This window comes from Leptodactylus fuscus, chromosome 6 (assembly GCF_031893055.1).
Source record: "Leptodactylus fuscus isolate aLepFus1 chromosome 6, aLepFus1.hap2, whole genome shotgun sequence".
In the NCBI taxonomy this organism is placed as follows: domain Eukaryota; kingdom Metazoa; phylum Chordata; class Amphibia; order Anura; family Leptodactylidae; genus Leptodactylus; species Leptodactylus fuscus.
Genome location: NC_134270.1, coordinates 183,507,487 through 183,531,792, shown reverse-complemented (window position 1 = coordinate 183,531,792; position 24,306 = coordinate 183,507,487). Strand labels below are relative to the sequence as shown.

Below are 24,306 nucleotides of genomic sequence, written 5' to 3'. Positions count from 1 at the left end.
TACTGTATAGTAGAGGATTCCTGTTATTCTGTATAGTAGAGGATCCTGTTATACTGTATAGTAGAGGATCCCTGTTATACTGTATAGTAGAGGATTCCTGTTATACTGTATAGTAGAGGATCCTGTTATACTGTATAGTAGAGGATCCCTGTTATACTGTATAGTAGAGGATCCTGTTATACTGTATAGTAGAGGATCCTGTTATACTGTATAGTAGAGGATCCTGTTATACTGTATAGTAGAGGATCCGTGTTATACTGTATAGTAGAGGATTCCTGTTATACTGTATAGTAGAGGACTCCTGTTATTCTGTATAGTAGAGGATCCTGTTATACTGTATAGTAGAGGATCCTGTTATACTGTATAGTAGAGGATCCCTGTTATACTGTATAGTAGAGGATTCCTGTTATACTGTATAGTAGAGGATCCTGTTATACTGTATAGTAGAGGATCCCTGTTATACTGTATAGTAGAGGATCCTGTTATACTGTATAGTAGAGGATCCTGTTATACTGTATAGTAGAGGATCCTGTTATACTGTATAGTAGAGGATCCGTGTTATACTGTATAGTAGAGGATTCCTGTTATACTGTATAGTAGAGGATCCTGTTATACTGTATAGTAGAGGATCCTGTTATACTGTATAGTAGAGGATCCTGTTATACTGTATAGTAGAGGATCCTGTTATACTGTATAGTAGAGGATCCTGTTATACTGTATAGTAGAGGATCCCTGTTATACTGTATAGTAGAGGATCCTGTTATACTGTATAGTAGATGATTCCTGTTATACTGTATAGTAGAGGATTCTGGTATACTGTATAGTAGAGGATCCTGTTATACTGTATAGTAGAGGATCCTGTTATACTGTATAGTAGAGGATCCTGTTATACTGTATAGTAGATGATTCCTGATATACTATATAGTAGAGGATCCCTGTTATACTGTATAGTAGAGGATCCTGTTATACTGTATAGTAGAGGATCCTGTTATACTGTATAGTAGAGGATTCCTGTTATACTGTATAGTAGAGGATCCTGTTATACTGTATAGTAGAGGATCCTGTTATACTGTATAGTAGAGGATCCTGTTATACTGTATAGTAGATGATTCCTGTTATACTATATAGTAGAGGATCCCTGTTATACTGTATACTAGAGGATCCTGTTATACTGTATAGTAGAGGATCCTGTTATACTGTATAGTAGAGGATTCCTGTTATACTGTATAGTAGAGGATCCTGTTATACTGTATAGTAGAGGCTCCTGTTATACTGTATAGTAGAGGATCCTGTTATACTGTATAGTAGAGGATTCTGTTATACTGTATAGTAGAGGATTCTGTTATACTGTATAGTAGAGGATTCTGTTATACTGTATAGTAGAGGATCCTGTTATACTGTATAGTAGAGGATCCTGTTATACTGTATAGTAGAGGATTCCTGTTATACTGTATAGTAGAGGATTCTGTTATACTGTATAGTAGAGGATCCTGTTATACTGTATAGTAGAGGATCCTGTTATACTGTATAGTAGAGGATTCTGTTATACTGTATAGTAGAGGATCCTGTTATACTGTATAGTAGAGGATCCTGTTATACTGTATAGTAGATGATTCCTGTTATACTATATAGTAGAGGATCCCTGTTATACTGTATAGTAGAGGATCCTGTTATACTGTATAGTAGAGGATCCTGTTATACTGTATAGTAGAGGATTCCTGTTATACTGTATAGTAGAGGATCCTGTTATACTGTATAGTAGAGGATCCTGTTATACTGTATAGTAGAGGATCCTGTTATACTGTATAGTAGATGATTCCTGTTATACTATATAGTAGAGGATCCCTGTTATACTGTATAGTAGAGGATCCTGTTATACTGTATAGTAGAGGATCCTGTTATACTGTATAGTAGAGGATTCCTGTTATACTGTATAGTAGAGGATCCTGTTATACTGTATAGTAGAGGCTCCTGTTATACTGTATAGTAGAGGATCCTGTTATACTGTATAGTAGATGATTCCTGTTATACTATATAGTAGAGTATCCTGTTATACTGTATAGTAGAGGATTCCTGTTATACTGTATAGTAGAGGATCCTGTTATACTGTATAGTAGAGGATCCTGTTATACTGTATAGTAGAGGATCCTGTTATACTGTATAGTAGAGGATTCCTGTTATACTGTATAGTAGATGATTCCTGTTATACTGTATAGTGGAGGATCCTGTTATACTGTATAGTAGAGGACCCCTGTTATACTGTATAGTAGAGGATTCCTGTTATACTGTATAGTGGAGGATTCCTGTTATACTGTATAGTGGAGGATCCTGTTATACTGTATAGTAGAGGATTCATGTTATACTGTATAGTAGAGGATCCTGTTATACTGTATAGTAGAGGATTCATGTTATACTGTATAATAGAGGATTCCTGTTATACTGTATAGTAGAGGATCCTGTTATACTGTATAGTAGAGGATCCTGTTATACTGTATAGTAGAGGATCCTGATATACTGTATAGTAGAGGATCCTGTTATACTGTATAGTAGAGGATCCTGTTATACTGTATAGTAGAGGATTCCTGTTATACTGTATAGTAGAGGATCCTGTTATACTGTATAGTAGAGGCTCCCTGTTATACTGTAGAGTAGAGGACTCCTGTTATACTGTATAGTAGAGGATCCTGTTATACTGTATAGTAGAGGATCCTGTTATACTGTATAGTAGAGGATCCTGTTATACTGTATAGTAGTGGATCCTGTTATACTGTAGAGTAGAGGATCCTGTTATACTGTATAGTAGAGGATTCCTTTTATACTGTATAGTAGAGGATCCTGTTATACTGTATAGTAGAGGATCCTCTTATACTGTATAGTAGAGGATTCCTGTTATACTGTATAGTAGAGGATCCTGTTATACTGTATAGTAGAGGCTCCCTGTTATACTGTAGAGTAGAGGACTCCTGTTATACTGTATAGTAGAGGATCCTGTTATACTGTATAGTAGAGGATCCTGTTATACTGTATAGTAGAGGATCCTGTTATACTGTATAGTAGTGGATCCTGTTATACTGTAGAGTAGAGGATCCTGTTATACTGTATAGTAGAGGATTCCTTTTATACTGTATAGTAGAGGATCCTGTTATACTGTATAGTAGAGGATCCTGTTATACTGTATAGTAGAGGATCGCTGTAATACTGTATAGTAGAGGATCCTGTTATACTGTATAGTAGAGGATCTCTGTTATACTGTATAGTAGAGGATCCTGTTATACTGTATAGTAGAGGATCCTGTTATACTGTATAGTAGAGGATCCTGTTATACTGTATAGTAGAGGATTAATGTTATACTGTATAGTAGAGGATCCTGTTATACTGTATAGTAGAGGATCTCTGTTATACTGTATAGTAGAGGATCCTGTTATACTGTATAGTAGAGGATCCTGTTATACTGTATAGTAGAGGATCCTGTTATACTGTATAGTAGAGGATCCTGTTATACTGTATAGTAGAGGATCCTGTTATACTGTATAGTAGGAGGATTCTGTTATACTGTATTGTAGGAGGATTCTGTTATACTGTATAGTAGGAGGATCCCTGTTATACTGTATAGTAGAGGATCCTGTTATACTGTATAGTAGAGGATCCTGTTATTCTGTATAGTAGAGGATCCTGTTATACTGTATAGTAGAGGCTCCTGTTATACTGTATAGTAGAGGCTCCTGTTATACTGTATAGTAGAGGATCCTGTTATACTGTATAGTAGAGGATCCTGTTATACTGTATAGTAGAGGCTCCTGTTATACTGTATAGTAGAGGATCCTGTTATACTGTATAGTAGAGGATCCTGTTATACTGTGTAGTAGAGGATCCTGTTATTCTGTATAGTAGAGGATCCTGTTATACTGTATAGTAGAGGATCCTGTTATACTGTATAGTAGAGAATTCCTGTTATACTTGTAAGGGGTTCAGCTCACACGGTTGGGAACGGCAATGACACCATGCAGACAGGTAGTAGAATAAACAAGTCCAGTGTTTTATTTGAGCATTCGGCATAAAACACGGTGCCAGCAAAGAAACAAAACAACAAACAAAACCTAAGCCTTGTCCGGCTCTATCTATACAGCAGGTTACCTCTCTGACCTACAGCAGGTTGAGTCACCATATGAGCCAGTCAAAGTCCACAAGGTACCTGTTTTCCTCACACACTCCTTGTGTGTACCAGGGCCCATAACTGAGCTTCCTTCCCCCGTAAATAGTCCCAAGGAAGCCTCACCTGTGCCTGCCCCGGACTCAGGGCAAAACCCGTGGTGGAGTAAGGGTGTGGACTGGAAGGCTCCCACTATCAACCTGCCCTCCAGTCCAGAAAAGCCAGCCCATAATGTGGAACAAAAGTTCCAGCAGACTATGCTCTGCTAGAACATGCTTACCCTGGCTTTCCTTTATCTCGCCTGGCTGAGGAAACCAGGAGAGATATACACTCCGTCCTCCACCTTACCGTACACTTTACCACATACTGTATAGTAGAGGATTCCTGTTATACTGTATAGTAGAAGATCCTGTTATACTGTATAGTAGAGGATTCCTGTTATACTGTATAGTAGAGGATCCTGTTATACTGTATAGTAGAGGATCCTGTTATACTGTATAGTAGAAGATCCTGTTATACTGTATAGTAGAAGATCCTGTTATACTGTATAGTAGAGGATCCTGTTATACTGTATAGTAGAGGATTCCTGTTATACTGTATAGTAGAGGATCCTGTTATACTGTATAGTAGAGGATCCTGTTATACTGTATAGTAGAGGATCCTGTTATACTGTATAGTAGAGGATCCTGTTATACTGTATAGTAGAGGATCCTGTTATACTGTATAGTAGAAGATCCTGTTATACTGTATAGTAGAGGATTCCTGTTATACTGTATAGTAGAGGATTCCTGTTATTCTGTATAGTAGAGGATCCTGTTATACTGTATAGTAGAGGATCCCTGTTATACTGTATAGTAGAGGATTCCTGTTATACTGTATAGTAGAGGATCCTGTTATACTGTATAGTAGAGGATCCCTGTTATACTGTATAGTAGAGGATCCTGTTATACTGTATAGTAGAGGATCCTGTTATACTGTATAGTAGAGGATCCTGTTATACTGTATAGTAGAGGATCCGTGTTATACTGTATAGTAGAGGATTCCTGTTATACTGTATAGTAGAGGACTCCTGTTATTCTGTATAGTAGAGGATCCTGTTATACTGTATAGTAGAGGATCCTGTTATACTGTATAGTAGAGGATCCCTGTTATACTGTATAGTAGAGGATTCCTGTTATACTGTATAGTAGAGGATCCTGTTATACTGTATAGTAGAGGATCCCTGTTATACTGTATAGTAGAGGATCCTGTTATACTGTATAGTAGAGGATCCTGTTATACTGTATAGTAGAGGATCCTGTTATACTGTATAGTAGAGGATCCGTGTTATACTGTATAGTAGAGGATTCCTGTTATACTGTATAGTAGAGGATCCTGTTATACTGTATAGTAGAGGATCCTGTTATACTGTATAGTAGAGGATCCTGTTATACTGTATAGTAGAGGATCCTGTTATACTGTATAGTAGAGGATCCTGTTATACTGTATAGTAGAGGATCCCTGTTATACTGTATAGTAGAGGATCCTGTTATACTGTATAGTAGATGATTCCTGTTATACTGTATAGTAGAGGATTCTGGTATACTGTATAGTAGAGGATCCTGTTATACTGTATAGTAGAGGATCCTGTTATACTGTATAGTAGAGGATCCTGTTATACTGTATAGTAGATGATTCCTGATATACTATATAGTAGAGGATCCCTGTTATACTGTATAGTAGAGGATCCTGTTATACTGTATAGTAGAGGATCCTGTTATACTGTATAGTAGAGGATTCCTGTTATACTGTATAGTAGAGGATCCTGTTATACTGTATAGTAGAGGATCCTGTTATACTGTATAGTAGAGGATCCTGTTATACTGTATAGTAGATGATTCCTGTTATACTATATAGTAGAGGATCCCTGTTATACTGTATACTAGAGGATCCTGTTATACTGTATAGTAGAGGATCCTGTTATACTGTATAGTAGAGGATTCCTGTTATACTGTATAGTAGAGGATCCTGTTATACTGTATAGTAGAGGCTCCTGTTATACTGTATAGTAGAGGATCCTGTTATACTGTATAGTAGATGATTCCTGTTATACTATATAGTAGAGGATCCTGTTATACTGTATAGTAGAGGATTCCTGTTATACTGTATAGTAGAGGATTCTGTTATACTGTATAGTAGAGGATCCTGTTATACTGTATAGTAGAGGATCCTGTTATACTGTATAGTAGAGGATTCTGTTATACTGTATAGTAGAGGATCCTGTTATACTGTATAGTAGAGGATCCTGTTATACTGTATAGTAGATGATTCCTGTTATACTATATAGTAGAGGATCCCTGTTATACTGTATAGTAGAGGATCCTGTTATACTGTATAGTAGAGGATCCTGTTATACTGTATAGTAGAGGATTCCTGTTATACTGTATAGTAGATGATTCCTGTTATACTATATAGTAGAGTATCCTGTTATACTGTATAGTAGAGGATTCCTGTTATACTGTATAGTAGAGGATCCTGTTATACTGTATAGTAGAGGATCCTGTTATACTGTATAGTAGAGGATCCTGTTATACTGTATAGTAGAGGATTCTGTTATACTGTATAGTAGAGGATCCTGTTATACTGTATAGTAGAGGATCCTGTTATACTGTATAGTAGAGGATCCTGTTATACTGTATAGTAGAGGGGCAATAAATGTAAAAATACACAGGACATCCCATAATAATCTACTGGACTCTGGAACGGTCAATGGCTTCAAAGTGACCTCAAAACACGGTGTGACTAGAACCAAAAATCTGGAGTATGACTAGTGCTTTGGGGTCTTTGTGTTCGGAGGGTCTTATATCTCTATGTATCTGTCCATACAGGGTTCTCGTTGGGAGCGACAGTCCAGTCTATGACTAAAGGTATCTGGATGTGGTGCGTTCCCCACCCTGTGACACCTGAACACACCCTCGTACTGCTGGATACAGAAGGACTGGGCGATGTGGAGAAGGTCAGTGCAAACGTCCATGTAGTCGCAACTGACGTGGCCTTGTACAGTATATATTAATGGCATGGGGCCATGGCCTAAAGAGGTTTTCTGTGAGTTACGCATTGACATTTCATTGACAGGGGGCTGACACCGGGCACCATGCCCATCAGCTGTCTGAAAAATGTGACATCACAGCATAGCCGCAGTTCAGTCCCAGTCAAGTGAATAGGGCTGAGCTGCAACGATAAGCGAGACCACTATGTCCACCATTGTAAAGAGACGGCAGCGCTCACTAGAACGTTGTGGTCTCTTACAGCTGATCTGCAGGGGTCCCGGCTCTCAGACCCCCACAATCAGATATTGATGACTTATCCTAAGGACAGGATTATTGCCCTACTATGGAAATTCTTCATATTTTGTTGTTGTCCCAGTTTTATTCTTTAAACCCCCCGTTTATTGTATTTCAGGGGAACAGTCAGAATGACTCCTGGATCTTCGCCCTGGCGGTTCTCCTCAGCAGCACCCTGGTATATAACAGTATGGGGACCATTGACCAGCAGGCCATGGAGCAGCTCCAGTATCCTTTATATCTGATCTGTGGGGCTGATATTAGGATTTACGGCTACGCCTATTGGAGAATTGCTGGTGATTACAGGACTTGCTTTGGCAGTATTCACACTGCGGAGCTACATGCATGGCACCAATAGAAACAAATTGGTATCAATTTGTTTGGGGTTGTTGCCTCAAAGATATTTCCCTGAATACTGAAGGTACGAGGGCCGTCTGAAAAATGTCTGACCTAACAAAGAAATAAGACATCTTTTCTTCCAATGTATTTTTATTTCCCCATCATCTCCTTGTACTTCTGTACACTTCTCCCATCTCTGTAACCCGTCCAATAAAAAAGTTGGTATCTTTCTCTTCAAAATAGTTGTTCACGAAAGCGATGGCTTCTTCATTGGACGAAAATTTCTGTCCTCCGAGCTCAACTTTTAGCTGAGGGAACAAAAAAAAAGTGGCTTGGGGCTCGATCTGGTGAGTAAGGAGCGGGGTCAACCGCAGTTCATGGATTTTCGCCGTGGCATCCGCTGAGGAGTGGGCCGACGCATTGTCCTGGTGAAACAGAATTTTCTTCTTCTGCAAATGGGGCTGTTTTTCCTCCATTTCCGCTTTCAGCTTGTCCAGTGATGTCACGTCGTAGTCGTACGCTGCTCCTGTAATCTATGAAGAGAAGTCCATGACTATCCCAGAAAACAGTCGCCATCACTTTCCCAGCCGAAGGAACGCTCTTTTGCCTTTTTTTGGGCCGATTCTTCTTTTGCAGTCCTCTGTTTTGACTCTGTTTTTGTTTCCGGGGTGTAACGGTGTCTCCAAGTTTCATCCACAGTCATTAATCGGTGCCAAAACTTCGGCCGAGAGGAAGGGACATGGCGTTCCTGAAACGCGTAGCTAAGTTTGGATTTCCACTAACCCTATCAGTTACTATGTAACTTTTTATAGTTTTGGATGAAAAAAATAAAAGTTACATTTTATATATCTACCGCATCTATTCCTTGATGTTCATCGCCTTGGTTGAAGCTGGATAAATGTTTTTATTTTCCATGTTTAAATTCAGCTGCCCAAAATTTGACGTTGGTCCATGATGGTGCGGAGTCCCCCGTCCACAGCGTCCAACTCGTCTTTAGTTTGCGATGGCGTATTGCCTTTCAAAAACAAAGATCTAATGACCGCTCGATATTCGATTTTATCTATTTTCACAAAATCACTCACATCGACTCACTACAACAACTGTCAAAGAAAAACCGCTGGTGCAAAACGGCGGAAATTTTTGTAAGTACATTCCAACGCACGTGCGAACACATCCCCCAACTTTGGTTGACGAGTGATGCCATCTACATGTGGAGGTCGGAAACTTTTCAGATTACCCTCGTATTTGCTTCTCTTCTGTACTCTGGACCCAGTCCAGGTTTTGTCTTCTAAATACTGATGCAAAATACTGAATGTGACCGACTGTAAAAGTTTTGGATTGAGGGTTGCAGTTCGTGGAGGTGGAATGTACAGGGTTAGACTTATACACCAAATGTTATAACCTGCTAGGATGGAACTTACCTGCTAAATCTGGTAACTAATAAAGATGGGCAAATTCAAATTTTTTTTTAAAGTTGCAGTTTTCCAATGAAACAAAAACTTTTTGGAATTATTCTTGGCAGAATGATCCCACATGGTGACCAAGTGACCAGAAGCTTCATAGACCCCGCCGAGCCACTAGTCAGTGTAGATGGCCCAATGAATGTATGTTAGGGCACCAAATGTACATTAGGACAGCTATATGTTACCCCCTGCACCCCCTACTATGCCTGGGGAGTTGCGGACGCCATATTGGATACAGTCAGTAGAGCAGCCCTAACAGATTCGGAACACATTTATTGAGACAAAAAGAATGTTGGGACCAGTGATGTAACTAAAGTCTAGTGGGCCCCGGGGGAATCTTGTGTCCGGGCCCCCTACCTGATTCCTACAGAGAATTCTTGATAGTGATGGTTCTGGGTGCTGAGGAGTTTAATCCACCCTAATGTGGTTTGGGTAATCTGAGGGTCTCCTTGGCTTATGGGACAGATGGAAGCTGCAATCTCAATACTGATGCCAGTGCTTATGGCCCCCCTAAGGCTCGTGGGCCCTGATACACCTCTCAAGTTATGCCCCTGATTGGGACTGGACTGGAAAACCTGAAATGAAACTTGGTTCGCTCAATGCCAGTAAAAATTTTAAAGTTTAAAATATTCAACCGAATGGAGAACCGGGGAAGGGGAACAAACTCGACCTTACTTCTTGAAACCCTCTTTAGGTTTGTGTGACTGATAACTGTTTTACATATTTTACTCCTTAATTCCTCCGAGTTATGTCACAGAACTTACCGAGAAGATAAAATTGAAATCTTCTGAGCAGGAGGAGTTACAAGACGATTCATCCGAGTTCAAGAGAATTTTTCCCTCCTTCATCTGGTGCGTCCGAGATTTCACTCTTCAGCTGCAACTGAACGGGAAGGAAATCACCGAAGACGAATATCTGAAAAACGCCCTGAAGCTAAAGTCAGGTATGCATGTGACTCTGAGGTGCTGACCCTGGCCAAGGCCGAAATAAATCTGCCCATACACATTAGATTTTACGTTACGAGCATTTGTCTGGAACAAATGTTGGTCAAAAAAAACCCACAATTTTGGTTATGACTAGAGATGAGCGAACCTCATGAGATTTGTTTCGAGCCTTCTGGTTTATTTAGGGTCAAGCTCACATTTCCTCGGAGTCCTCTGGCTGATGTCTGGCACTCTGGTGTGACAGGCTTCTGAGACAAGGTGAGTATAACGTTTGATATGATGCTGTACCATCCCATGGCCTTCACTTGTGAGAAGAACCCAAAGTATAATAATGTTTTATGGGTGACGAACCCCAATCATTTTAAGTTAAAGTCGAAATTGTTTGAAATGTTGAGTCAATTTTGGTTTGATCAGAATTGGTTTGCTTTTTTGAAATTTTGAGTCAATTTGGTTGGTCAGAATTGGTTCACTTTTCTAAAAAATTTGCGTCAATTTTGGTTGGATCGGAATTGGTTCACTTTTTTGAAAATTTGAGTCAATTTTGGTTGATTAGAATTGGTTCACTTTTTTGAAATTTTGAGTCAATTTGGTTGTCAGAATTGGTTCACTTTTCTAAAAAATGTGCGTCAATTTTGGTTGGATCAGAATTGGTTCGTTTTTCTGAAAATTTGCGTCAATTTTGGTTCGATCAGAATTGGTTCACTTTTCTGAAAATCTGAGTCAATTTTGATTGGTTTAGAATTGGTTCACTTTTTTTGAAAATTGGAGTCAATTTTGGTTGGTCAGAATTGGTTCACTTTTTTGAAAATTTGCATAAATTTTGGTTGGATCAGAATTGGTTCGCTCATCCCTAGTTATAACTAACTTCAGTTGACGGTCGGGTGTGACAAATGTTTCCAGCTTTATGTAGGAACCACAAATCTGCCACTTCAGCCGACCATCAAATCTGATCTATAAGATCCACTTTAGACCCCAGAGCTAATTCTGCGGATTATCATTGTTAGTATTTGGCATGTTTCATCATATGTTTAACCCCTATGTGTACCAGGATGGACATGTATGACCTGCTGCACATGATTGACTATTGCGTCCTCTCTGAAGCGGAGTGGATACACCAGCAGATGCAGGGCCATATTAATGTATTGGGGGGCCCTGTGCAAACTTTTTGAAAGTGGGCCCCTCAATATTCCCCCATAACCTAATTTTCCCTGCTCCTCTCAACTACCAATGTTACATTTAAAATATATATATATGTTTTCAATAAAAACTACATGTTGTCCAGCAAAACAAAGCCCATATACAGCTCCGTACAAAAACCAATCTAATTTGTTAATGTAATGGCTGATGTGAAGACTAGATCTAGGCCAGATTTATAACCTGAGAGATAAGATCTTCGCCTTCTTGTCTATGTTCATTCTACCTTTTAAGTGACTTTGATTCAGAACTTGACATCGCACTGTTCGCTAATGTTCTGTTCCCTTAGAACTCACACCTATAGGTCTTGAAAGTCAAACAATATTAAGTCATAAATTTTAGGCTAGAATTAGATGCATGAAGATGTGCCAGATTACACCAAAGATGCGCCAATGCCTAGTCATAACCATAATAGTCTAATCCCGAATATCCCGAGTATGTTCTGACATTGAACAAGCCGGGAGATGACCCTCGGTGATGTAACCAATATGACCTCAAAGGATAAACAAAGTCTAGAATCGCTCGCTAGAAGATCTTATAGTGCGGAGAATGGTCTTTCCATTGGACATTACCAAATCAAGTATAGAAATCCAGGCAAGGAATCTGACAAGAGGGTTGTGCTAAACCTTGAGGACTCGTTTATTCACCTCTATCATCTATTTCCAGGTCTGAGTGAACAAATAAGAAATTACAACCTCCCCCGGGAGTGTCTCCGCCATTTCTTCCATTCCCACAAGTGTTTTGTGTTTGATCGGCCGGCATCTAAGGACGATCTCCAGAACCTGGACAATATGGAGGAGTCTCAGCTGAACCCAACATTTGTACAACAGACAAGGAAATTCTGTAAATACATTTATGAGAATAATTCAGCTAAAACCCTATCAGGAGGGTACACGATCACCGGGAGAGGTAAGTCCTCAGTCTTTGGTGTGACCGGGAGAGGTGAGTCCTCACCCTGGGGTATGACATTACAGTGCTCTACATCATCTTCTGCATCTGAATAATCTTATCCTTATTCTTCTATATGATCAGGTCTTGGAGATATCGCCGTCTCCTACGTGGAGTCCATTCGTAGCGGGTCCATTCCTTCTTTGGAAAATGCTGTTGTCGCTTTGGCAAAGATTGAGAATTCTCGAGCCATAGAAGAAGCTTTATCTAAGTACGAGGAGATGATGACTCAATATGGAAGTAAATTTCCAACGGAGACACAAGAAGAGTTTCTAAGCCTGGACAAGGAATGTCACTCACAAGCCTTGAAGGTCTTCATGAAGCTTTCTTTTAAGGATGACAATCAAGTATACCAACTCAAGTTGCTGGTAAAAGAAGGGATAGGACACACTTGTTTGTTTGCCTTTTTTATGGCATCTGGGAAATGGATTGGTCTTCTAGTCAGTGACTAAAGCAGATGTTCTCTCTGCCTAAAGCTCACAGTCCATGGGTCTACCAACCATGGTGGCTGGATCATGTCTGTCTCTGACATAGCTCTTGTAGTAGATCTTTCTTTGTGGCATATCCATGGTTGTCTTCAGGTCCTCCGTGCCAGGCTTTGCTTACATGGCGGCAGCACTGAGGTCACAGTCACTGGCAGGGAGGGCTGGAGCAGACAGATGGCAGTGGGTAAATATAGGTGGTTGTGTTACCATTTAGGAATTTTTTGTTCATAACTAGGGTTGAGTGATCGGGAAAGAACGGATTCCGATCGGTGATCGAGCAAATTCACGATTGCGATTGGGATCGGCCGGAAAATGATCGAATATCAGATTTTAAAAATGATCCTGAAATTTCAAGATCAGCTCAACCCTAAAAGTTACTTTTCCCATAGAGAAGCATTAACTAGGGTTGAGCGATCGGGATCGGGAAAGATCGGATCCTGATCGGCGATCGAGCACATTTCACAATCGGGACCGGCTGGAAAATGACCAAAAATCAGATTTTAAAAATGATCCTGAAATTTCAAGATCAGCTCAACCCTATTCATAACTCGGACCACCCCTTTCATTTTATTCTCCTGTAGGAAGCGTTGGGCCACAAAAAGGCAACGTATCTACTGAGAAATGAAGAGGCGTCCGAGACAAAGTGCAGAGTCTTACTGCAGGAGCTGAGTGTGAGTCTGGAGGAAGGAATAAGGGAAGGAAAGTTCTCTGTGCCCGGGGGGTATAAGATATTCCTCGAAGAGAAGAAATCACTGGAGGAGAATTATCTGAAGGTCAAAGGGAAAGGGGTGAAGGTAAGAAGAAGTGATCCCAACTACCTCTGTATTATTTGTATCGCTAAATGTATTTCAACCCATAAAAGGCCCCTCCCATTACTGATACACTATGTATAGATTCTGTCCTTAGTTGTAACTTCTGGAACATTCTGTAGACCAGTCATTCTGCTTTACTATATCCTGTAACACCTGTATGAATATCTGATCTTTCCACAGTCTCTGGAAGTCTTTCAAGAGTTTCTCAAAGAAAAGGAGACTGTGGAGTCCACCATCCTGATAGCGGATAAAAGTCTGGAAGAAAAGGAAAAGAAGTTGGCTGGTAAGATCTTAATGCAGCTGCAGAAAATCAAGCAACAAAATGAACCAACTACTAACTCACTGAACCAACTACTAACTCACTGAACCAAAAACTAACTCGCTGAACCGACTACTAACTCACTGAACCGACTGCTTCTAACTCACTGAACCGACTAGTAACTCACCGAACCGACTACTAACTCACTGAACAAACTACTTACTTGCTGAACCAACCACTAACTCACTGAACCAACTACTAACTCACTGAACCGACTGCTAACTCTCTGAACCGACTAATAACTCACTGAACCAACTACTAACTCACCAAACCAACTACTAACTCACTGAATGAACCGACTACTAACTCACTGAACCGACTACTAACTCACTTAACTGACTACTAACTTGCTGTTCCAACTACTAACTCATTGAACCGACTACTAACTCACTGAACTGACTGCTAACTCTCTGAACCAACTACTAACTCACTAAACCGACTACTAACTCACTAAACCGACTACAAACTCAATGAACAAACTACTAACTCACTGAACCGAGTACTAACTCACTGAACTAACTACTAATAACTTGCTGAACCAACTACTAACATACTGAACCAACTACTAACTCACTGAACTGACTACTACTAACTCACTAAACTGACTACTAACTCACTAAACCGACTACAAACTCACTGAACAAACTACTAAGTCGCTGAACCGAGTACTAACTCGCTGAACCAACTACTAACATACCGAACCAACTACTAACTCACTGAACTGATTACTAATAACTTGCTGAACCAACTACTAACTCACTGAGCAAACTACTAACTCACTGAACCAACTACTAACTCGCTGAGCAAACTACTAACTCGCTGAACCGACTACTAACTCACTGAGCACACTACTAACTCATTGAACCAACTACTAACTCACCAAACCAACTACTAACTCACTGAACTGACTACTAACTCACTGAACCAACTACTAACTCACTTAACTGACTACTAACTTGCTGTTCCAACTACTAACTCATTGAACCGACTACTAACTCACTGAACCAACTACTAACTCTCTGAACCAACTACTAACTCTCTGAACCAACTGCTAACTCACTGAACCGACTACTAACTCACTGAACCGACTACTAATTCACTGAACCATCTACTGACTCACTGAACTAAGTACTAAATCACTGAGCTGACTATTGGTGAACCATTAAGTCACTGAACAACCATATAACCAATGACCAATCATTGACCCAACCACTAACCCACTGAACCAACTACTGACTATCCACTAACTGAACCAATCATATTAACAACTTCTAAACCTCTGGACCAACCACAATATCACTGAAACAAGGGTGAGATGGGTGGGTAGAAAGGAAAATTGGAGTTGGGGTGTCATAAGAAGTATGAGAGGTGGTGTCCAAGCTGAAGTCATTCTCTGCTGCTCATGAGCCTATAGCCTGGCCCCTGACCACACCATAGCAATGTGATGACTTCTGTCTTATGCGGAGTCTTCCAGTAGATCAGTGGATGCAGCATTGCCATATATAATATACTAGAGGGAGGACCCGGCTTCGCACGGGTATATTACATGTTATGTTTGTGTAGTGGCCCCATAAGAAATGTCCAATTTTGCACTGGTGTATTTTGTATGTTGTTTGTGTGTATGTCCATAAGCGTCATGTGATTATGTGGATCTCATTTTGGATATCAGTGAAAAACCTGTGATCAGTTGTTATGGATACCTGGAGTAAAGCTGTATCTAATCTTTCCCCGTGTAGTACTGTGTTTAGACTCAAGTATCTAATCCTTGTTGGTGTGGTACTGTGTGCAGATGCACATATCTAATCCTCCGGCGTGTGGTACTGTGTGCAGATGTGTGTATCTAATCCTCCCCGTGCGGTATTGTGTGAAGAGGCATGTATCTAATCCTCTGGCGTGTGGTAATGTGTGCAGATGCGCGTATCTAATCCTCCCCAGTGTGGTACTGTGTGCTGAGACGCGTATCTAATCCTCTGGCATGTGGTACTGTGTGCAGAGGCATGTATCTAATCCTCCAAAGTGTGGTACTGTGTGAAGAGGCGCGTATCTAATCCTACGGCGTGTGGAACTGTGTGTAGACACGCGTATCTAATCCTACAGCATGTGGTACTGTATGCAGACGCATGTATCTAATCCTATGGCGTGTACAACTGTGTGAAGACGTGCGTATCTCATCGTCTGGCATGTGGAACTGTAAGCAGACGTACGTATCTAATCCTATGGCATGTGGTACTGTGTGCAGACGTGCTTATCTAATCCTCTGGTGTGTGGAACTGTGTGCAGATGCGCATATCTAATTCTCCCTTGTGTGGTATTGTGTGAAAAGGCGCGTATCTAATCCTACGGCGTGTGTAACTGTGTGTAGATGCGCGTATCTAATCCTATGGCATGTGATACTGTGTGCAGATGCGCGTATCTAATCCTCTGGCGTGTGGTACTGAGTGCTGAGACACGTATCTAATTCTCTGGCTTGTGGTACTGTGTGCAGAGGCATGTATCTAATCCTCCAAAGTGTGGTACTGTGTTCAGACGCACATATCTAATCCTCCCCTGTGTGGTATTGTGTGAAGAGGCGCGTATCTAATCCTACGGCGTGGGGAACTGTGTGCAGACGTGCTTATCTAATCCTCTGGCGTGTGGTACTGTGTGCAGATGCGTGTATCTAATCCTCTGGCATGTGGTACTGTGTGCAGATGTGCATATCTAATCATCTGGCATGTGGTACTATGTGCAGAGGCATGTATCTAATCCTCCAAAGTGTGGTACTGTGTGCAGACACACGTATCTAATCCTCCCCTGTGTGGTATTGTGTGTAGACGCACATATCTAATCCTACGGCATGTGGTACTGTGTGCAGATGTGCATATCTTATGCTCTGGTGTGTGGAACTGTGTGTAGACACATGTATCTAATCCTATGGCGTGTACAACTGTCTGCAGACGCGCGTATCTAATCCTCTGGAGTGTGGAACTGTGTGTAGACGCGCATATCTAATCCGACGACATGTGGTACTGTGTGCAGACGTGCATATCTTATGCTCTGGTGTGTGGAACTGTGTGCAGATGCGTGTATCCAATCCTTTGGCATGTGGAACTGTGTGCAGACGCACGTATCAAATCCTTCAGTGTGTGGAAATGTGTGCAGAAGCGCGTATGTAATCCTCTTGTGTGTGGGACTGTGTGCAGACGCGTGTATCTAATCTTCTGGCGTGTGATACTGTGTGCTTATCTGTGTATCTAATCCTCTGATGTGTGTATCTCAGTTTGGATATCAGTGTTGTATTGTGCATGTGCAGTGACTGTGTGTATTGCAGTTGGAATAGAAGTGAAAGACTTGCAGGTTTGTATTGGCTAAGGAAGGGGGGGGGGGGGGCACTGTGTTTGGAATGCTGTATCTCAGCAACGGTATGTCCGAGTGAGTTGGAGTCTCGTCTTAAACCTTCCCGGATATCTGAAGTATCTCTGTACCAAATTTGGTGAAGATCGGTCCAGCCGTTTGGTTCGCATTAGAGAACAGACAGACAGACAGACAGACAGACAGAAATTCATTTTTATAATATAGGGAGATATGTATATATATATACTAGAGGGAGGACGCGGCTTCGCACGGGTATATTACATTTTATGTTTGTGTAGTGGCCCCATAAGACTTGTCCAATTTTGCACTGATGTATTTTGTATGTGGTTTGTGTGTATGTCCATAAGCGTCATGTGATTATGTGTATCTCATTTTGGATATCAGTGAAAAACCTGTGATCAGTTGTTATGGATACCTGGAGTAAAAACTAACTCACAGAGAGTCACGATCCATGTAAATCGTGTAAATTTCTTATTCAAAAATATCACGGAAGGGCACTGACACTGACTGCCCAAGAAATTTTAAAACTTGACTTTTATTTGATTGTTTAAAAAAACAAACTAAATTAAAAACTGCTGACAATACCCTTCAGGGTGAATTCTGATTGTGAAGTCATACACAAACCATTTACTTTGAAACATGTGGGGGGACCTGTCTCTGAGTAATCCCTAGAGACTGAGAACACCTCAGCGGTCCTGAATGTGGAGCGGCGGTCCTGCTGGCGGTCAGCCCATTATACCGCTGAAAGAGCAGTGGTGACTGCTTTTAACTGTGAAATCTACATTAGTGACCCCTGATGAATCTATAATAGGAGGAAACGCGTAGGGTCAGAGATTAATATCTAGTGCGGGAGTTGAAATATACCGGCTGCTTTAATAGGTGACCTGGCCAGTGAGTCCTTCCATTCCCTCTGTTGGCGTGGCGTTAGGCCAGTAACCTCGGAGGGGAGGAGGGGGAGCTCGCTGAGCCTTATGCAAGGTCCCGTGAACGCAGCTCGGCAATACTATACCCCGCAGGACATGTGTATGAGGGAGTGAGGTGTTCTCAGTCTCTAGGGATTACTCAGAGACAGGTCCCCCCACATGTTTCAAAGTAAATGGTTTGTGTATGACTTCACAATCAGAATTCACCCTGAAGGGTATTGTCAGCAGTTTTTAATTTAGTTTGTTTTTTTAAACAATCAAATAAAAGTCAAGTTTTAAAATTACCTGGAGTAAAGCTGTATCTAATCCTTCCCCGTGTAGTACTGTGTTTAGATGCAAGTGTCTAATTCTTGTTGGTGTGGTACTTTGTGCAGATGCACATATCTAATCCTCCCCATGTGATATTGTGTGAAGAGGCGCGTATCTAATCCTCCAGTAAGTGAAACTGTGTGCAGACGCGCGTATCTAATGACTCTGGCGTGCGGTACTGTGTGCAGATGCGCGTATCTAATCCTCCCCCATGTGGAACTGTGTGCTGAGACGCGTATCTAATTCTCTGGCATGTGGTACTGTATGCAGAGGCCTGTATCTAATCCTCCCCTGTGTGGTATTGTGTGAAGAGGTGCGTATCTAATCCTCCCCCGTGTGATACTGTGTGCTGAGACGCGTATCTAATTCTCTGGCTTGTGGTACTGTGTGCAGAGGCATGTATCTAATCCTCCAAAGTGTGATACTGTGTGCACACACGTATCTAATCCTCCCCTGTGTGGTACTGTGTGAAGAGTCGCGTATCTAATCCTACTGCATGTGGTACTGTGTGCAGACGCGTGTATCTAATTCTATGGCGTGTACAACTGTGTGCAGACGCGCATATCTAATCCTCTGGAGTGTGGAACTGTGTGTAGACGTGTGTATCTAATCCTACGGCATGTGGTACTCTGTGCAGACGTGTGTATCTAATCCTATGGCGTGTACAACTGTGTGCAGACGCGCATATCTAATCCTCTGGAGTGTGGAACTGTGTGTAGATGCGCGTATCTAATTCTACGGCATGTAGTACTGTGTGCAGACGCGCGTATCTAATCCTCCCCCATGTGGTACTGTGTGTAGACGCGCGTATCTAATCCTACGGCATGTGGTACTGTGTGCAGACGCGTGTATCTAATCCTATGGCGTGTACAACTGTGTGAAGACACGTGTATCTAATCCTCCCCTGTGTGGTATTATGTGAAGAGGTGCGTATCTAATCCTACAGTGTGTGGAACTGTGTGTAGAAGCATGTATCCAATCCCCCGGCATGTGGTACTGTGTGCAGACGTGCGTATATAATCCTATGGCATGTGGTACTGTGTGTAGATGAGCGTATCTAATCCCCCCCGTGTGATACTGTGTGCTGAGACGCGTATCTAATTCTCTGGCTTGTGGTACTGTGTGCAGAGGCATGTATCTAATCCTCCAAAGTGTGGTACTGTGTGCACACACACATATCTAATCCTCCCCTGTGTGGTATTGTGTGAAGAGGCGCGTATCTAATCCTTTGGCGTGTGGAACTGTGTGTAGACGCGCGTATCTAATCCTACTGCATGTGGTACTGTGTGAAGACGCGTGTATCTAATCCTATGGCGTGTACAACTGTGTGCAGACGCGCGTATCTAATCCTCTGGAGTGTGGAACTGTGTGAAGACGCGTGTATCTAATCCTATGGCGTGTACAAATGTGTGCAGACGCGCGTATCTAATCCTCTGGAGTGTGGAACTGTGTGTAGACGCCTGTATCTAGTCCTTCGGTATGTGGAACTGTGTGCAGACGCGTGTATCAAATCCTTCAGTGTGTGGAACTGTGTGCAGAAGTGCGTATTTAATTCTCTGGTTTGTGGGACTGTGTGCAGACCTGTGTATCTAATCCTCTGGTGTGTGATACTGTGTGCTGATCTGTGTATCTAATCTTCTGATGTGTGTATCTCAGTTTGGATATCAGTGTTGTATTGTGCATGTGGAGTGACCATGTGTATTGCAGTTGGAATATGAGTGAAAGTCTTGCAGGTTTGTATTGGCTAAGGGGGGGGGGGGCACTGTGTTTGGAATGCTGTATCTCAGCAACGGTGCGTCCGTGCGAGTTGGAGTCTCATCTTAAACCTTCCCGGATATCTGAAGTATCTCTGTACCAAATTTGGTGAAGATCGGTCCAGTCGTTTGGTTCGCATTAGAGCACAGACAGACAGACAGACAGACAGACAGACAGACAGAAATTCATTTTTATAATATAGGGAGATAATCACACAAAGTATACAGATGACATCTAACCTCTGTATTCTATACGGGGACAACATAGAGGCCATGTCCATTTATTTCTCCAGAGCAGAGATCCCGGGCAGAAGCCGCCGCACGAGACAAGGAGATCCTGGAAAAGGCCAACATGGAGCTTCAGAAGAACCTGGAGAATAAAGAGCAAAGTTATAAGATGCATGTGGAGATGCTGGAGAAGAAGATGGGAGAAGAAAGCGAGAAAATGAAGAAGGAAAATGAATGGCTGATACAAGAGAAGCTGCAGGTAATAGAGGACATGGCACCGACCATTGATCTGGAATTTATGGGCTCCTACCAATGTTTTACTAAGACTGACCAACGTCATAAATGTGGTCTGCCCATGATATTACCCTCATACCATATTGTCTTGTGTAATGTGCTATGTATGATCTTGAATAAGAGCGGGGGAAGGGCAGTGACACATTTTTTTGGAATAGAAAAGTAATTTCTAAGTCACCTCTTTGGACCATTCAGCCACTGCCCAAAAATCCAAGTTGAAAATATATAAGCGCATCAACCAGGTCCTACCAACCAAGAGGCGGCTCTTGGAGAGGAGAGGCCACTCCTGGTTGGTCACGTCTCCCCTTCACTGGCAAGAAGAACTTGTGCAGGAACTGCATTTTTAGGAAACCAAGTGATGGGGAACTGGCTCGGGGATCATGGAAAGAGAGCGTCAGAGTAAACCAACGCTGGGCCCTCCTGTCCTCGGAGGACAGTCAGTCTGACACGAGAAGCATGCTTTCTAATATTCTCCTGTTGGCTTGTGGAAGACCTACGCACTTCATGATTTTTTGGGGCCATGATTGGCACAAGTCATATGTAACATGGCGAGTTACTTCGCTGTCCAAAATGAACCAGAATAGTAAGTAACAAGAGTTTGTGGTTTATTAAATAATAGGATAACGTGTTTCTGGAGAGAAGCGCTGCTTTCATCTTCTACTCTTGCTCTGCCCTCGCCTGGTGGGGATCGTTCTTTGCCCTCAGATATCCGCCATTTGTAATCCTCAATCCAAATTTGCCTTTTTTAGGAACAAAAAGAATTGCTGGAGAGAGGGTTCAAGGACAAACATCAAATGCTGGAGGAGGAGATCAACGGTCTGCGAAAAAAGAACAGCAAAGCCGAGACGCAGACATTATTGGGAGACATCTTTAAGGGAGTAGCAAGTTTAATCCCAAAAGCTGGCGGTGCACATAGCAAACCCGAACGTGAGTATGAGCCGTTTCCCCAAAACATCTTACAAATATATTATTTGTTTCTCGTATTTATAATATAATGCCAAAATATTCTGCAGCACTTTGTAGGGATTGTCGTCGCTCACTGTCCCCAGTACAGATGGACGAACCTCACTAGGTTTGACAAATATTTGAGGTTTGGCTCACCGGTTTGTTTCGGTCCATGGAGCATTACATGTATGTGCGAGATTATAGTAATGGAGCTGTGGTGCAGACATAGCACACAGGGCTGCCAGCAGGAATGTTGAGCCCCTCCCCCACAATATAATGCTCCACAGTATAGACTGCTCCCCTGTGCCATCTACAGTTTCCCCACATGGTATATAATGCTCCACAGTGGCCTCACATAGTATATAATGCTGCACAGTGGTCTCACATAGAATATAAAGCACCACAGCGGCCACACATAGTATATAATGCTCCACGGTGGCCCCACACAGTATAAAATGCTCCACAGTGGCCCCACATAGTATATAATGCTCCACAGTGGCCCCACATAGTATATAATGCTCCACAGTGGCCCCACATAGTATAAAATGCTCCCCTGAGCCCCCCATAGTGGCCCCACATGATATATAATATGCTCCCCAGAGCTCCACAGTGGCCCACACAATATAATACCCCTTAGTGGCCACAGACAGTACAAATATGCTCCCTAGCAGCCCCACAGAATATAATATACTGCCCAGAGAGGTTCCCCAGTATAATGCTACAGTGGCCCCACACAATATAATATACTGCCCAGAGAGGTTCCCCAGTATAATGCTACAGTGGCCCCACAGAATATAATATACTGCCCAGAGAGGTTCCCCCAGTATAATGCTGCACAGAGGCCAAACACAATATAATATGCTGCCCAGAGAGGTTCCCCCAGAATAATGCTCCACAGTGGCCCACACAATATAATATACTGCCCAGAGAGGTTCCTCCAGTATAATGCTCCACAGTGGCCCCATAGAATATAATATACTGCCCAGAGAGGTTCCTCCAGTATAATGCTACACAGTGGCCCCCACACAATATAATATACTGCCCAGAGAGGTTCCCCCAGTATTATGCTGCAGTGGCCCCCACACAATATAATATACTGCCCAGAGAGGTTCCTCCAGCATAATGCTCCACAGTGGCCCCCACACAATATAATATACTGCCCAGAGAGGTTCCTCCAGTATAATGCTGCACAGAGGCCCCACACAATATAATATACTGCCCAGAGAGATTCCTCCAGTATAATGCTGCACAGAGGCCCCACACAATATAATATACTGCCCAGAGAGGTTCCTCCAGTATAATGCTCCACAGTGGCCCCCACACAATATAATATACTGCCCGATGAGGTTCCCCCAGTATAATGCTCCACAGTGGCCCCACAGAATATAATATACTGCCCAGAGAGGTTCCCCCAGTATAATGCTCCACAGTGGCCCCCACACAATATAATATACTGCCCAGAGAGGTTCCCCCAGTGTAATGCTCCACAGTGGCCCCCACACAATATAATATACTGCCCAGAGAGGTTCCTCCAGTATGATGCTCCACAGTGGCCCCCACACAATATAATATACTGCCCAGAGAGGTTCCCCCAGTATAATGCTCCACAGTGGCCCCCACACAATATAATATACTACCCAGAGAGGTTCCTCCAGTATAATGCTGCACAGAGGCCCCACACAATATAATATACTGCCCAATGAGGTTCCCCCAGTATAATGCTCCACAGTGGCCTCACAGAATATAATATACTGCCCAGAGAGGTTCCTCCAGTATAATGCTCCACAGTGGCTCCCACACAATATAATATACTGCCCAGAGAGGTTCCCCCAGTATAATGCTCCACAGTGGCCCACACACAATATAATATACTGCCCAGAAAGGTTCCCCAGTATAATGCTCCACAGTGGCCCCACAGAATATAATATACTGCCCAGAGAGGTTCCCCCAGTATTATGCTGCAGTGGCCCCCACACAATATAATATACTGCCCAGAGAGGTTCCCCAGTATAATGCTACAGTGGCCCCACAGAATATAATATACTGCCCAGAGAGGTTCCCCCAGTATAATTCTCCACAGTGGCCCCCACAAAATATAATATACTGCCCAGAGAGGTTCCCCCAGTATAATGCTCCACGGTGGCCCACACACAATATAATATACTGCCCAGAGAGGTTTCCCAGTATAATGCTACAGTGGCCCCACAGAATGTAATATACTGCCCAGAGAGGTTCCTCCAGTATAATGCTCCACAGTGGCCCCCACACAATATAATATACTGCCCAGAGAGGTTCCTCCAGTATAATGCTCCACAGTGGCCCCACACAATATAATATACTGCCCAGAGAGGATCCCCCAGTATAATGCTCCACAGTGGCCCCCACACAATATAATATACTGCCCAGAGAAGTTCCTCCAGTATAATTCTCCACAGTGGCCCCCACACAATATAATATACTGCCCAGAGAGGTTCCTCCAGTATAATTCTCCACAGTGGCCCCCACACAATATAATATACTGC

At 42.3% G+C, this 24,306-nt stretch overlaps 1 protein-coding gene across 2 annotated transcripts in view; it reads left to right on the top strand.

Moving 5' to 3' along the window:
• The window catches only part of LOC142209053 (guanylate-binding protein 3-like), a 174,968-nt gene that overhangs the window by 54,812 nt on the left and 95,850 nt on the right, over positions 1 to 24,306 (top strand). Inside the window, exons 11-19 of one of the 2 annotated variants that reach the window (XM_075277996.1) lie at positions 7,018 to 7,145; positions 7,592 to 7,701; positions 10,022 to 10,218; positions 12,080 to 12,322; positions 12,446 to 12,729; positions 13,428 to 13,640; positions 13,839 to 13,941; positions 20,611 to 20,804; positions 21,589 to 21,766. In XM_075277996.1, coding sequence (XP_075134097.1) covers positions 7,018 to 7,145; positions 7,592 to 7,701; positions 10,022 to 10,218; positions 12,080 to 12,322; positions 12,446 to 12,729; positions 13,428 to 13,640; positions 13,839 to 13,941; positions 20,611 to 20,804; positions 21,589 to 21,766 — 1,650 coding nt within the window. The remainder of the gene's footprint in view (positions 1 to 7,017; positions 7,146 to 7,591; positions 7,702 to 10,021; positions 10,219 to 12,079; positions 12,323 to 12,445; positions 12,730 to 13,427; positions 13,641 to 13,838; positions 13,942 to 20,610; positions 20,805 to 21,588; positions 21,767 to 24,306) is intronic. The other variant, XM_075277997.1, reaches the window with a different exon arrangement.